The sequence below is a fragment of the Pseudoliparis swirei genome, chromosome 3 (genome assembly GCF_029220125.1).
Source record: "Pseudoliparis swirei isolate HS2019 ecotype Mariana Trench chromosome 3, NWPU_hadal_v1, whole genome shotgun sequence".
Taxonomy (NCBI): Eukaryota; Metazoa; Chordata; class Actinopteri; order Perciformes; family Liparidae; genus Pseudoliparis; species Pseudoliparis swirei.
In genome coordinates, this window is record NC_079390.1 from 6,337,287 (window position 1) to 6,353,168 (window position 15,882).

Genomic DNA, 15,882 nt, shown 5'->3' on the forward strand with positions numbered 1-15,882 from the left:
GCACACTATGCAATATACAGGACTGTCTCAGAAAATTAGAATATTGTGATAAAGTTCTTTATTTTCTGTAATGCAATTAAAAAAACAAAAATGTCATGCATTCTGGATTCATTACAAATCAACTGAAATATTGCAAGCCTTTTATTCTTTTAATATTGCTGATTATGGCTTACAGCTTAAGAAAACTCTAAAATCCTATCTCATAAAATTTGAATATTTCCTCAGACCAAGTAAAAAAAAAGATTTATAACAGCAAAACAAAATCAAACATTTGAAAATGTGTTTCCAGGTGTTTCGAGTTAATTAGACGATTCAAGTGATTTGTTTAATACCCTACTAGTATACTTTTTCATGATATTCTAATATTTAGAGATAGGATATTTGAGTTTTCTTAAGCTGTAAGCCATAATCAGCAATATTAAAAGAATAAAAGGCTTGCAATATTTCAGTTGATTTGTAATGAATCCAGAATGCATGACATTTTTGTTTTTTTTATTGCATTACAGAAAATAAAGAACTTTATCACAATATTCTAATTTTCTGAGACAGTCCTGTATATAAAATCATTAAAGCACAATGTAAGTCTGCCCGTTGAAGTGATGCCAAATTGTTTTTCGAAGGTTGTAGCTTGAGGAACTAGCCGGCCTGTCGTAGAGCAGCACGCTCCTCCTCAACTATAGGGCCAGCGATATTATACTCAAGGTCGTCCTTTGCCGTCTGACATTGACAACGATCTACTCTATGAGACGAATCAATCCAGCCAGTAAAGAAGCTATGGCTCCCCTGTTTAAATCGCAGACTTTCTTTCAGCCATTCTTTATCCACTGATCATCTGATACCGATCCGCAAGCAAGGACTGAAATATTCCAAAGGGGAAATATTTTCACTTTACTGTGTCGTAAATTTAAGAGCTCCCACATCTCGCTGGAGGGAGCTGGGAATAAAAAACAACTCATTTACAGGTGCAGCTTTGAAACGAGAACTGCCAGTCCACAGACGACAGGGAGGGACACGACCTGAGCAACCGGCTTTTATCCAAAACATTCAAATACATGAAATTCCCCGTGATTTTTGCAGGTGTTGTAGAAATCAAACAAGCATTCGATTCTTAATTATTGGCTACTCCACAGATACAAGTGCATACTTTCATACTTCCAAGCTGAACTCTGATAAAGAGGCTTGTGTACAGATAGACCGCATGTGGTGCTCACACATCTGCCTTTTTGGCCTCTGAGTGGATGAGTCTCCTTTTTGAACGACATTTTTTTTTATTTGTTTTGATATCCGGCCTATGGCATGAATTCTCATTTAAAAGTGTTTTATAATGCTCGACAACGGCCTTTGAGTTCTTATTTGGCTAGACATACAAATTGATCGCCCGGCGGAGCGTACGAGAGACGGAGCGCAATCTAGACACAACAAAGAGAAAACAATGTGGTCTCCCCTGACTTGATGTTACTCCAAGGTGACTCCTTGTCAATTTCATCTGCTGACGAACAACAGAACAAAGGCCTAAAAGCTGCTGTGTGGTGGGATGCAGTACCAATGTTGAAAACAATCCCAAAAGCAAAGGTGTGGTGGCGGGGGCGTGGTTAGGCTCAGCTGCGGAGGGGATTGGCCGAGTGGCTCAGGGAACAGGTGTGCTGGAAGGAGGCCGAATTGGCCTGAGCTGGAACTGATCCGATGTGTTGTGTCTCTTCTCTATATTAAGCTGGATGGAGGTGTGAGAGGAGAGCAAGAGGAAGAGACTGCCAGAGTGCGCAGGTCTCAATAAAATAATTTCAAACCGACACCCTGGGTGGGCTCCATCATTGGTGCTGGGGCTAGAAACTCAGGAAGGTAACACGCTCCTGTTACAAGAGGATACGGGGAATAAGATGGAAGGAATCAGCAGGAAGAATGGAAATCTGTGTGATCCTGACACTCTGTATTCCTAACGTTTCATGTGCAGTAAGCATTTTGTCCATTTGACCATATTTCTATTAGTTTAGCTTGTTGACAGTATGTAACGTGTTATATATTTATATTATGTTAGAGTGGGAAGTGGATAACGTTACAGAAGGTTACGCCGTTTTATATCTTAACCAACAGTTATCTAGAAATGCATTGTCATTGAAAAAAGAGTGAAATCTGGCAGGCTGCGTTTCCTCTGTCGGGCAACTGAAACGAGTAAATATGCATCCCGTGTTTAATACGCCGCCCCTTCACTTGGAGAGAGGGCCACTGGAGTGTGTGTGCACGTTTTGTGTCAATCAATATGCGTGATGTTCACACTGTGTGGATTTAAACCGAGCGTTGTAAGGAGAGGGAGGATCGAGTCTCTGGGTGTGATGTGTGGAGAGGGAAATAGAGGAGAGGAGAAAATGGGAGAGGAGAGTCTTGGAGAACCAAATGAGGCCCGTAGAGAACAGTCGTTGTGAATTTGCATGGTTATTCATTTCATAGATCTGTGAAATAGTGTGAAATAAAATGTAAGTAAAAGAAATTTCCTCCGGTGTGTGTATATAGCAAACCATATTTTCTTGAAATAATTAAATTGCCCACCAAAATGTCTGTGCACTGTTCAGCAGGATGAGGATGAAATAAAATGGTTGTGAAGATGATGCAAACCGTGGAAGGGCCCGATAGGCGAGTCTTTATCGTTCACTGATGCCGTGTTGTCAACCAAGAAAACCACAATTATATTTTTCTTATCTTTATAAAAAGAAAAATGTGTATGCAGGGTCATTAAAACTTTCATTTCCGCTATATTCTGCTCTCCGTTGACGTTATTGTCGGACAGCGGTTGAATGAACACATTGGGCTCTGAGATTTATTACCTTCGCATTGAAAATGCGGAAGGTTATGTTTTGATCGCCGTGTATTTATTTATTTATTTGTATGCGTTTTATTCGCATAACTAAAAAAGTATTAAACCGAATCGCATGAAATTTGGTGGGATGATTGGTTATTATCCGGGGACCATTTGATTAGATTTTGGGATCAATCGGGTCAAAGGTCAAGGTCATGAAAAGGTCAACATCTTCTTTTTACCATAGTGCGGTCAATTTTTATCCAATTGGCATGCAACTAATGCCAAAATGTTCATAATTCAATGCCCAATCTTGTGATATGCGAAGGTATGCGCTCTACCGAGTGCCCGTTCTAGTTTTATATGCATTTATTTTGGATTTGAGTGGCTACGTTAGCTCTAAAGATTTGTGCTTTGTCTCGTAGTGGTGCTTCAAATTGCTGCTTTTATTAATCGTCACGGCTTCCGAACATAAGAGACGTACTGGTTTAACTAAGAAGGATGAGTTTGTCCCTTATTGGTTCAAGGCTCTGGTTTTGCAATACACATTTTTCCTTTCGGGGAAAGCCGTATGAAAAAACTTCTCTGACTTGCGTACACTCTCCTGTGTTTGTACATCTCACTGGAGTTGTGATGCTATAATCGGAGCACACATTTGATTGCCTGATATGATTGACAACGCGTGTAATTGGTCTCTAGGTTTTCTGGACCGCTGAACGAGTTTTGTAAAGGTTAGAGAAGCTACGCCGGTTAAAATAGAAGCGCTCTGTCCAAATGTTGTGATTCTCAATCATCTATCGGTTGTTGTTCCAGGTACAACAGCGTCTTGGTTCGGACCCGAGGAGTGACCTCTGGTCTGACCCCTGGTCTGAGGAGATATTATTCTTAAAAAAAAAAAAAATCATTCCCAATATTTCTTAAATATGAAGCCAGCGGACAGATATAAGATGCTGCCCAAGCTACTAGTGTTCCTCGTACATAACTTCCTATTCAACGAGTTAAACGTTTGAGAGGATGAAGAGGCTCCATCGGTCTGGAAGCCCGTCGTCTGATGTCATTGAACCATAGCAAGGGAAAATAGTTGTATTTGGAAAAAAGTATTGCTTGATTTATCTTATAAAATGTGGTATCATCAAAGTGAATTTTAATGCTCTGGCCCACACTATTTATTGAAATATTTTAATAATAAAATGCCAAAATGAAAGTATTTGCTGTATTATGAACGTGGGGTTAATGTTGCCCTTTCAAACCTCGGTAAAAAGTTAATCGGCTTTTCCGATTAAACTCTGAGCCAAGGGAAACTGAGCTTTTCTTTTCCACTTGGCTGCCACACGGTCTGTTGTGAGCACAAGCTGACTTGATGCCTTTTGATTAATAAAAAAAGCATGTCGTCCTCAATTATTAACCTTTTATATTTAAGATTTTAGCTGTTTTGAAGACTTTAGTTACTTGCAAAATAAATTACCAACTGTCTACCAATGGCGGACATCTTTTCTGGTCTTCTCACTTCCTGCCGATCTCTCGTCTATCCGCTGGACGTAATCTCATCAGATGATCCAAGGCCACATATTTATTTATTATTATCTATAATTCATCCTTTGCCCTGCGATGATTTCTCTTACTGTAAAAAATAAAGCGTTGCCAGAAGAACTTGTTAATCTATTTTGTCTTTCACTCACGTGGATGTAAATAAATTGAACGTGTCCATACTGTGAAGAGGTACTCGCGTCCTATGAAGCTGCTGCTGCGACTAAACTAACACTTACCACAGCGCCGCTCGTCGGCTCCGTTCGGACAGTCCTTCTGCCCGTTGCACTGCAAAGCCTGGGGGAGACACTCGCTTATGTTCCCACAGGGGAACTGGCCGAGGGGACATCGAGCACCTCCGTCCAGCCGGCCGGTCAGCAGCGCTGAGGGACGCACGTGGGAAAGAGAGTGAGTTCAAAAGCATCGTCAACTTTCAGTCGTCCAAAATACATTTTCTCCTGTTGGGAATATCAAGGGGAAGAGTCCAAATGAACGATCACATGTTAATGATATTTTGCTAAGTTAAAGCAGTTGTAGTGGAAGGATTTTTTTGACCAATAGTTAATAATAAACCTGCTGCTGTTGTGTCATGTGTAGACGCACAGCAACTTTCACTTTGGAGATATCCGTGTTTAGTATTAATTCAGAGACTGAAACGCCGTTTTTTTTAAACCCGGTTGGCATGAGGAGATATTATGGGTGATACAATCGAACCTGTTAGTGACTCTGCCTTTGTTGCATTTAAAGTTGTATCTTTATGACCATTTACATTTCAAAAGCCCCACATACTGATGGGGAGATGACTCGCTAAGTTTCCTTTGATCAGTTCAACTTGTCTGGTGTACCTAGACCCCTTCGATGCTGTAGAAGTTCAACTGAAGTGCCTTCTTCTTCCTTCTTGAACCAAGACATCATTTTTACCATTTAACCCATGACCCATATTTTGATGCATGCAAAGAAACAACAATGTCAATGTGGCTGCACATTATGCATTTTCATTCAATTCAGTTTATTTTGTATAGCCAAATATCACAAATTATGAATTTGCCTCAGCGGGCTTTACAATCTCTACACATACGACATCCATGACGTTTGACCTCACATCAGATGAGGGAAAAACTCCTAAGAAATAAGAAAAATCCCTTTCACCGGGAAAAAAGGGAAGAAACCTTCAAGGAGGCATCAGACACAGCCAGGTCCGATGGACCCTCTGAGACGTGAAGTCACAAAGACTCCGGGGAGGAGTAGAGTTGGTAATGTGTGATGGAGAGATGTAAATTCATCCGTAAGTAGAGAGAGAGAAGAGGAGAGAGGCGCTCGGTGTATCCTAAAACGTCCTCTAAAAGCCTATAGCAACATATCTATAATAATAATAATAATAATACATTCATTTTATAAGGCGCCTTTCAATGCACTCAAGGTCGCCGTACAACATATTTAAAAATGGACACAATTAAAAAGCAAATTATGTGCTTCGTGTGTGTTGAGTTAATCTTTGCTTTTATTTCAGGGATCCGTGTGTCCACCTGAACATTTACATTTCCTGTTACCTTCAAATTTACTAACATCTTCAACCCCTGGGGTCAATTTGACCCCAGCAATTAAAACCGAGAGAAAATGATTAGAATTAATATTGTTTCCCAAGTTTAAGTGTGAGGTACTTTATGTTTGTTTGTTGACTACCTAAATAGCCCTTTAAATAAATAAAAAGTTGATATTTCTTATATGTTTTACACAGTGAAAAACAGCCTGGGGTCAAATTGTACAGGACATCGAAAACATATCATCGTGTGAATTTTATGTTTTCCCAGTGGTCCCCAATAAATTAGGAAAAGTCATGAAATATGAATAAAACAAATTATGTCAATAATTTTTTTAGAGATGTTAAACATTGAATGGGGTCAAATTGACACCAAAGGTAATAGGAGGGTTAAACATGTAAATGAGTGTTCTAATTTCAGGTTTCATTTCATAAGCTATCATATAGTTTAGCTTTGCTATTTAAGACCGGAATAGGAGTTAGTCTCCAGACTCCGGAGCTGTCATAAAAACTTTTGGGACTTTTACTGCAGCATGTCATATCTCAGGCCTGAACAACATGCCAGAAGCAAATCTGTCATTGCTGCCGGCAGCTCAAATAAAGTCACTACCCGCATCTGCATACTGCACATGCAGTATTTCTCCCTTCCTACTAAAAGCCAATAAGACGGACCTAAAACATCTGGTGTCTACGAAGGCCAATGAAACAGCCTCAGAAAGACACACAACACAAATGATTTCAAAATCAACAGATTGATACAATGATGTCATACTTGGAAGTTGTTTTGGAAAATTCTACGTTGTGTTCAGAAGGACTTCTAAGAAATGGAAAGCTGCTTTTAAAAGACAATATCAGGAGCCGCACTTAAAATACGGGTTCATGGCTCCAGTGTGGCGATAATTCAGCGTAATGGCCACTTGTGTTTTTTTATGTACTTTGTTTTTATGCCGGTCGTATCATTTTATTTTGTTGTATGTATCTTATGCACAAAAGCTTCAGGACCGCTGTTCCAGGGTTATAAAATTGTCAGAAATGTGCAAAAGAAATGCAGTTATGGTTCTTTAATTTGGATTAAAAAGCCCAGAAAGTTTAGAAAGACTGAAATGAATTTATGTTATTACTTATTTAATCTTAATTATTTAATTAAACGATTGTACAGTGAGAGCAGAGTTTTGTATAAGTTGTCAAATCATGAGTTTAACTTTAATATGACAGACAATACATGCACTGGGATGTATAATAGATTTTTTTTGTCTCTAATAACTAGATTTATTTGATATCTAATAACTAGATTTTCACAGGTAATATTTGATAGGAACAACTTGACGATACTATTCTAAATCTGATAAAAAATAAGTCAGAACTAAAAAGGGATGAGCACACGGTAAAATAGTCCAATAATAATAATAACAAATATATTCTGATTCATCATTTGTTTTTACTCTCTCACGTGAGAACAAATGCATAAATTCAAGAAATATAAAAACTATCCTGCCAAATATCATGTAGCACAACAAGATTAAAATGAGACATCCATTTTTAAACTGTATCAATGCAGACTTCGCAATAAGGATCGTGGTTTTATCTGATCAACACTCAAAAATAATAAATTATAACAATATTAAGATAAGCAATGTTCTATCTGTCATGTCTCAGATAGAAGTGACCAATGGGCAGCGGTTATGACGGCAGCCGATGTTCCCCCCCCGAACGCCGAGTCCTCCTGACATTTCCTGACATTACCTTATAAGTGGCAACATCTAAAATCAAAACGCTTCGCGAGACGACGTTCCGACACAGAGAGTGTAAACACAAGCCGGTCGGGGTTGTCTCGGTGATCACAGCGTGACCTTTTAAATCCGTTTCCTATGGACACTCAAATGTAGACGCGTGGAGATCGGACCTGAGATGACCCCGCCGGACGATGAAGCACGAAAAAGAGACGACGTGTTGTGTGTGGAAACAGACACGCCGGGGAGAGGAAGTACACCGAGGCTCCGCTGAGACGCGCGAGTGGTATTTAATCATTTAATAAGTGTTTCCATCCTCTGAAACATCAACAAATTAGCGTTGCTATTGTCGTCCGTAGAGAGGGTGTTTATACTGTTTATCTTTCTGAAAAAAGAAAAAAATGGAAGTCGAGAGTGAGTCATAATTGATTTACTCGTAGAATTTAACAACCCCGTTAATATGAATACACATTTTCAGACTCTATACTTTGCAACTTCATTTTCTGAAGTGCCCGCAGTTGTAACTCCTTTATGGCCGTTAAGAAGGATTAATTTTTTTAATGGAAATATAGAGTATAGGGGCGGATAATAATCTGCAGTGAATAATAGGGCTGACATTCCCCCAGCGTTCAACTACACGATGACAGAGTCAGTGTGTGCCCTCCATCATCAATGTTGTACTTCAAACACAATACCCTGTAATAAAGTAATGTTTGTTTATGAGCTGTGCCAACAAGAGCTGCAGTGCTGAACAGAAAAGCACAAAAAGTAATCTCCATCACTCAAGGGAAGGAACACGAGAAGTGATTGAAACAATAGAAAATATCTCAACAACATAAACCTCGGCAAACACCGTTGGTCCGAAATGAAAAATGGCGGACGCTATACGAGCGGACTGAAAAAAATAAAACTGGACTAGGAGCGATTCCCTTCTGGTGATATGTTTCCCCTCAGCACGCATAGATGTCTCTTATTATTATGTTGTGTGTTTTTGTCTTTCTGGTGGGAAAGTTGGATACACAAGGAAGCGTTGTGCAGAGCTATCAGTGAAACACATCGATGAGCTCAATTTAATACAGTTTTGTCACGACGCGATTAGAGTGGACCCAATAGCACGACTCAGACAGCAGTAACAAAGATTACTGTCTTTGGTTGGAAACAGGCTGGGTCAAAACCGGGAGATCAGTCGAAGAAGCAAACAAGTCCAAAAAGGGGCGGGGCAGAGAATCAGAGGTCAGGGCAGGCAGGTCAGGAATATACACTAATAACGCTGGAGAACTTGGCACGAAAACACAAGACAATCTGGCAGAGGACAAGAGGAAGTGAGGGAGCTAAATAGTGAGGGACTAATGAGGGGATGGGCTGCAGGTGAGAAGGGTGTGAGGACCAGGTGAAGGGAATGAGGGACTAACGAGGGAGTGATCAGAGGCAGGTGAGGGGAGTTGGATTGACGAGATGGTGTGACAGGAGGAAAACAACTATTACAAAAAGGAAGGCGTGGAGCTAAACTGTTACAAGTTTAGAAAATAAGCTTCCTGTTAAGTCTGGTTCTTAAATATGCATTACAGACAGAAGCTGAATTGTATTTCTATATTAAATCTAAAAGTTGCCAAGTGAGAACTGGTTTTCATTTGTCTTGTGCACACGCACGACTTTAAAAAAAATTCTGCTAATGTGAAAAAACACACAAAAGAAAACCGCAACTATTGGGAAATATTCGTTTTAGTTTCTGCTCTTGATGACGACGATGACCCTCTGCCGCCTGCTGAACGTTAACGCGTGGGCTTATTCTCTTTATGTAGTTATTTCATGTGTAAACAAATATAATCTGTAACTTAAACCGAAGGAAATATGCAAAGCTCCTCCGAGACAATAGAATATACGAAAAAGCATACGCAGTTGGACACACCGCCACGAGGCAGGGAGGCCAAAGCCGAGATAAGAAAGAGGTGGACATGATGCCAGGCTATGTGGCCCTCTGGTCTGGAAGATGATGCCCCACATCTGGGTGCTCAGCACATCTGTATCTATTTAGCGACCAACCGGACAAATACACAAATTCTATTGAATATTGTTGAACCTCAAACTAATCATGATGGTTGTCTGCATCCTGACGCTCCTCTGGAATCTCTGCAAAAGGTGAAATAATGCAAAGTGCCCATTGGTGCGCCGCTCTCCCTAAAGAGAGGACATACTTGAAGTGACTGACATCATCAGTAGCACGTTTCTGTTAGCCGACCAGGTGAAGGGGGGGAATGGCTGAAGACTGAACGTCTACCTCGCTTCCATTTTCTCCAAAACTTCAACAAAAAGCAACGTTCCTTGACTCTGAGGCTCCGCTGCCCTCATGGAGACGTTTAGAATAATTTAAAGTAAATTATCAATTACCCTCAGAAATAAATGGAGTCAATCCGGACGGAGGTAATGAGATCCAGTAGGGAGACACCGCTGTTTCCTGTGATGCGGCTGTTACCGAAGATCTACTGCACCTCACAGCTGTTGTCTGTTGTGGTGGATTTTTTTTCTGTTTCTTGATATTTTCCCTTTAGGTGATTTCTTTGTAGTTTACTTTGTTGTTGTTGTTGTTGTAGTAACCTTGTATACTTTATTGAAAGTTCACCGTAATTAGCAAGTGGTGTTACAAAGCATTAAACCTGGGGATATCAATTGGTAAATTAAACATTAATTAAAATAATTTGTAAATACAAATTTTTTTTTTGCATCCCATTGTACAGCGATCACAAGCGAGTTCTCAGTTTGGAACCAAACCGCAGCGTCATGTGTGTGTGTGTGCTCGTACATTGCACACACACATGTGCATCATGACATAGCTCTGAAGATGAGTCACAGACTGGGAGGTGAGGGAGTGTGATGAATGAATGCAACATGGATATTGATTTTCCTGATATTTCCCCCACACACACACACACACACACACTGTAAAATCCTTCTTAATTCTGACATCGGACGGATTGAGATGGGACAGTTTAGGGAACACAGACGTGTTTGTATAATTTATGTCAAATTCCCTGAATATGTTCACCTATAAACTTGCTTATGAAGCTCAGCAACTCTGTTTACAGCTCAGAAAAGAGAAATAAATATTATTATCAAACACAAGCCCACAGTTCACCGTGGAAAGAATATGAATCCAACTGTCTCTTCAATTGTGGATGTCAATGGTCATTTACAAAAAGCTCCCTGAACAGCTCGTGATGAAAGCAAATTTGAGATGGAAATATAACAATATAACAATATATATATGTCTATGTTTAAAAATATAACAATATATATAACAACATAACAATATATATAGCAATATATAACAATATATATATATATATGACAGTGTATATATATTTATCACATATATATAACAGTAAATATATATATATATATAACAATATATAATATATATATAAAACAATATATATATATATATAACAATATACATATATATAAAACAATATATATATATATATATAACAATATATATATAACTATATATATATATATATACATATAACAATATATATATTTAACAATATATATATAACAATATATATATTTAACAATATATATATAACTATATATATATATATATATATCCAGAGGACAAAGACTTCAGTGATGCAACAGTTACAAAATGCAATCAATAACATAACAGTCATGTAACCTTCTCATCCCTCTGTTTCTCCTCACCACTAATCTCGGTGTGGGTCAGGTGGAGGAGCAACATGATGACCGGCACGTCCATCCTGAGCCGAAGAAGTTTCCCTGCGCTCACGTCGCGGAGGCTGAAGAGCTTCAGAGCTTCAGAGCGATGAGCCAGAGGTTCAGATGAGTCAGTCCAATTGTTTGAAGAGCATGTCGGACATTTAAAAACCACCGAGGAGGCGGACTAAGTCATCGGGTGAAGAATCCGTAGAATGATCGACGCGGAGCACAAAAACACACACAGCAAACCTCTCCACGCTGCAGGTCCTCCAGGAGCCCTCTAAAGACAGAGTCTCTCTCTCTCTCTCTCTCTCTCTCTCTCTCTCACACACACATGCACGTGCGCGCGCACACACACAGCCACACTCACACAAACAAATAACAAGCGCGCGGTCTCGCGGTCCGCAAACGCTCCTCTCTCTCTCTCTCTGAAAGGACCAGAACTGATGAAGCAGCGGCTAATTCCTCTTTTCAAGAATGACTTTATCTTGATTTAGTAGGCCTTTTTCTTTTTCATTTAATTATGAGATTTAAAAAAATATAATAAAATAATAATAATAATAATAAATAATTAAAAATATATATATATTTTTAGATATTATAAGTTGATTTAACTTTTATTACTGTATTGAATCAAAATCAGTTTAATTACCATTAGGATGTATGATATGCAGATACGGCTGAGTTCAACTGAGGAGAGTTTTGAAATATTCAAAGAATCATCCAAAGGAGCAGCGAGGAGGCATTTCTCAACAAAAGGTTTCAGGCACTGTCTGATGAAGCAGGAGAAGCATGTTTCAGTGCTGCTATGTTTAGCATCAAGGGCCCATAAGTGTCCCTGGATTTTGTTGCACCTTTGAAAACATCAGATGATGAATCTTAATATATTCAACATGTCCACTTTTACATAATATACTACAACCTTGCTGGTCAGCTGCCATGAGAGTGCATGCATCCTTCTTCTAGAACAGCAGGGTTGATGTTACACATCTTTCTTTTGATCTTGGTTGATCTAATATCTCCCTTTAAATCTCCTGTTCCTCTAGCGGGAGCTTTATCTGGAAATAGATCACAACTTTATGTCTTTAGGACAGTGGGCATTAATAAACACTGATTATGGATTACGCAGAAAAGGCTATTTAATTTTATTGTAGTCCCATAGCTCACCTAATAAAGAATATATACGATTGAAATAACATTTATGAAAATAAATGGCTATTTTTAAATATTCATTGCACATTAGAAAATGTATTATTATAAAATTTATTATAAAAGTTGATGCTGTTTTGTGTGTACTTTATTGCAACCCTGGATTGAATTAAAGATAATTAAAATGTTTAAAGTGTTTAACCCTTGTTTCAGATTCAAATCATCCAAATGTAACTCACAAACTTCCCAATTATACCATAAAAAATAAATTACCTGGATGATGAAAAACATGTCCACTTTCTGTAATCTCAATTGAAAAACATCCGAGGATGCTTTTGATTTTCTGGAATACATTTTGTTGTTTTCATCGTACAACATGGTGGCTTGTTTAATTTATTTAAATGACATCAAAACTGAGTCTAAAAAAATCAAGTTAGATGTGAGACTCAATGTCCCTGAAAACAAGGCTTGTGTGTGTGTGTGTGTGTGTGTAGCAGCTCCCTGCCATGTTCCTTCAGCTGTTGTTGTCTCAGTCCCAGCAGGTGGCGTGGGGATGGAAATGGACCCCATGACATCTGTGATCTCACCCGTTTTGCTGCAGTTTAAATTAATCTACTATATTTAATGATGCGATTCAAAAGGACGATTGTTTGCGACTTAATTCCTGTCATGTGTTGTGGCCACTTGGGGGCAGTGCAATAAGCTCCAAGCTCAACACATTACTGCTTTCATTCACTTAGTCTGGAAAAATGAGTGAGAGGTGAGCAGTTTAATAAAATGAAGGAGCACTAAAGGAAATTGGTTTACACTGACTAGCCTGAAAGCAACACTCCACTATATCTAAGGGCACCATTACAAGGTAGTCGTATTTATATTCACAATGTTTTGAAGACAAACTTGAGCTTACTAGAAAAATAGAGCGTTGATCCTGTGAGGAATATGAATTTAAATGTAAATACATTTAACCTGTTAAGATTTGAATCAATGTGTACAAATTAGTTCAATCCCTAAAAAGGCACCGCAGAGGAATTAAACCCTTCCAAAGAGAACTAGAATGGGCACTCGGTAGAGCGCATACATTCGTATATCACAAGATTGGGCATTGAATTATGAACATGTTGGCATTAGTTGCATGCCAATCGGATAAAAATTGACCGTGCTATGGTAAAAAGAAGATGTTGACCTTTTCATGACCTTGACATTGACCCGATCGATCCCAAAATCTAATCAAATGGTCCTCGGATAATAACCAATCATCCCACCAAATTTCATGCGATTCAAAGAAGATTTGACCTTTTCATGACCTTGACCCTTGACCCGATCTATCCCAAAATCTAATCAAATGGTCCCCGGATAATAACCAATCATCCCACCAAATTTCATGCGATTTGGTTTAATACTTTTTGACTTATGCGAATAACACACACGCACGCATACAAATACACGGCGATCAAAACATAACCTTCCGCATTTTCAATGCGAAGGTAATGATGGTGCAATTCCACACCTCCATCATGGAGTCCATCCTCCTTCGCCGTCTGGTATACGCTGCAGCCACTGTCAAGGATGCGGGCGGGCTGCAGCGTGATGGTGATTGGCTGCGATCTGCCGTCCCTTAAATACCTGTTGACTTCAAGGACCCTCAAACTGTTCGAGTCCCTTCCCTCTGGCAGACTCAGGGAGGCCCCCCAACCCCCCTCGCCCCAGCATCGCTCCGTGTCGGTGGTTTCATGTGAGATGGGGACTCTCCGCTCTTGCCATGTCCGTGAAAGTACTTGATGCTGTTAGATTGAGTCGTACTAATGAGTTGTGAGTGTCTCAGTTGAACTTGGTATACGTGGCGCACACCTCATGGATGCAGGGGAAGCTTCTGAAATGATTAGTGATGACGGAGAGGGTTTGAAGCGAGGGCATCGGCAGGCGACGGCGGAGGGATGGGAGGGAACGGGCAGCGGCTGGCAGAAGAGGCAAGCATCAAGATGAGGATTCAAAAGCCGGAGGCCTCAAGAGTCGCCGAGTCGATGGCACACCGGTGACGAGCGTGAGGAAGAGCCGGAGTTGATATTCAGGTGAGACGATGAGCGAGATGTGTGCTGTGAGCCGGAGCGAGAGACAGGTGAGCTGCCGATTTCAGACAGCTGAGAGGCAGAGGTTAGGTGATTGGCAGGATGGAAACAATACACACACACACACTCACACACATGAAAGACACAAGAAAAGTGTGAAACACTGTCAGAAAACAGTTGGTTTAAAACTCTTTGCATTTCACAAGCAGTGGGAGCATTTGACAGCTTGGGGAGAATAAAGAGAGCAGAGAAACCCAAAAGGTCCCGGTTGCCCGCTCAGAATTATAAGAGGGAGAGAAAACAACCAAATTAACTTTTTCCCAGGCATCAACCGTCACCATCTGCACGGCAGTCCGATTACATTTGAGAGGATGGATTTGCAAAGCATCCCAAAGGTTTTAGAGTATACAAATATATTTAGAGGCTTATGTTTATTCATGAGGAGTTTGGAAACAGACTCCAATCTACTTTTTTTATTATTATTTGTTTTGGCTTTAAATGTGAACAATTGGTTTAGTTAAGTTTCTACTTGTTACTTTAGTTATTTCTTGTACTTATTTGTGATTTGGGGCACGACATGAACTGGTTCTCAGCATTACGTATTCATTGTCTGAATAAATAATCATAAATACAGGTCAAAGTCCTACTTTAACAACTCTCTCTCACACACACACACACATTGGTAACATTTTTAATATGTTATTTATACTAGCTTGAGAGACAAACTGTCACTGAGAATTTAATCAAAACATTTCTATTCGTTTAAAACTAACAAGAAAAGAGTTTTGGTTGTCAGCATTAGTTGCATGCCAATTGGATAGAAATTGACCGCGCTATGGTAAAAAAAAGATGTTGACCTTTTCATGACCTTGACCTTTGACCAGATCGATCGCAAAATCGAATCAAATGGTCCCCGGATAATAACCAATCATCCCACCAAATATCATGCGATTCGGTTTAATACTTTTTGAGTTATGCGAGTAACAAGCATACAAATAAATAAATACACGGCGATCAAACCATAACCTTCCGCATTTTCAATGCGAAGGTAATAAAGCTCACGAGTGGTTATATATTTATTGAAGGAAACTTAAGTCGGGAAAACTCCTTTGCAAAAAGTTATTGGTAACTTTTTACAGACTGGAAACATCACCAGTTGATTTTCGGTGCCCAGTTGGCTAGCTCGCGGTGACCGCTCTGCACTGCGCTCATGCGGCGGTTACCGCTAACAACTAACACCGGGACATTGTCGGTTTCGCCCGAAGGTAAACTCTGTATTGAGCAACTTTAAAAACTACACGGAATACAGCGAATAAAACTTTAAAAACTCTCCAAAAACCTTCTTCCAATTATATCTGTGGT

General features: G+C 39.6%; 1 protein-coding gene across 1 annotated transcript in view; it reads right to left on the bottom strand.

The window, feature by feature from the left end:
• Positions 1 to 11,345, bottom strand: part of rxfp2a (relaxin family peptide receptor 2a) — a 66,805-nt gene extending 55,460 nt beyond the window's left edge. Inside the window, exons 1-2 of the mRNA XM_056411312.1 lie at positions 11,291 to 11,345; positions 4,558 to 4,701 (exon numbers count right to left, since the gene is read on the bottom strand). Of these exons, the coding sequence (XP_056267287.1) occupies positions 4,558 to 4,701; positions 11,291 to 11,345 (199 nt within the window). The remainder of the gene's footprint in view (positions 1 to 4,557; positions 4,702 to 11,290) is intronic.
• Between the last annotated feature and the right edge of the window lie 4,537 nt (positions 11,346 to 15,882).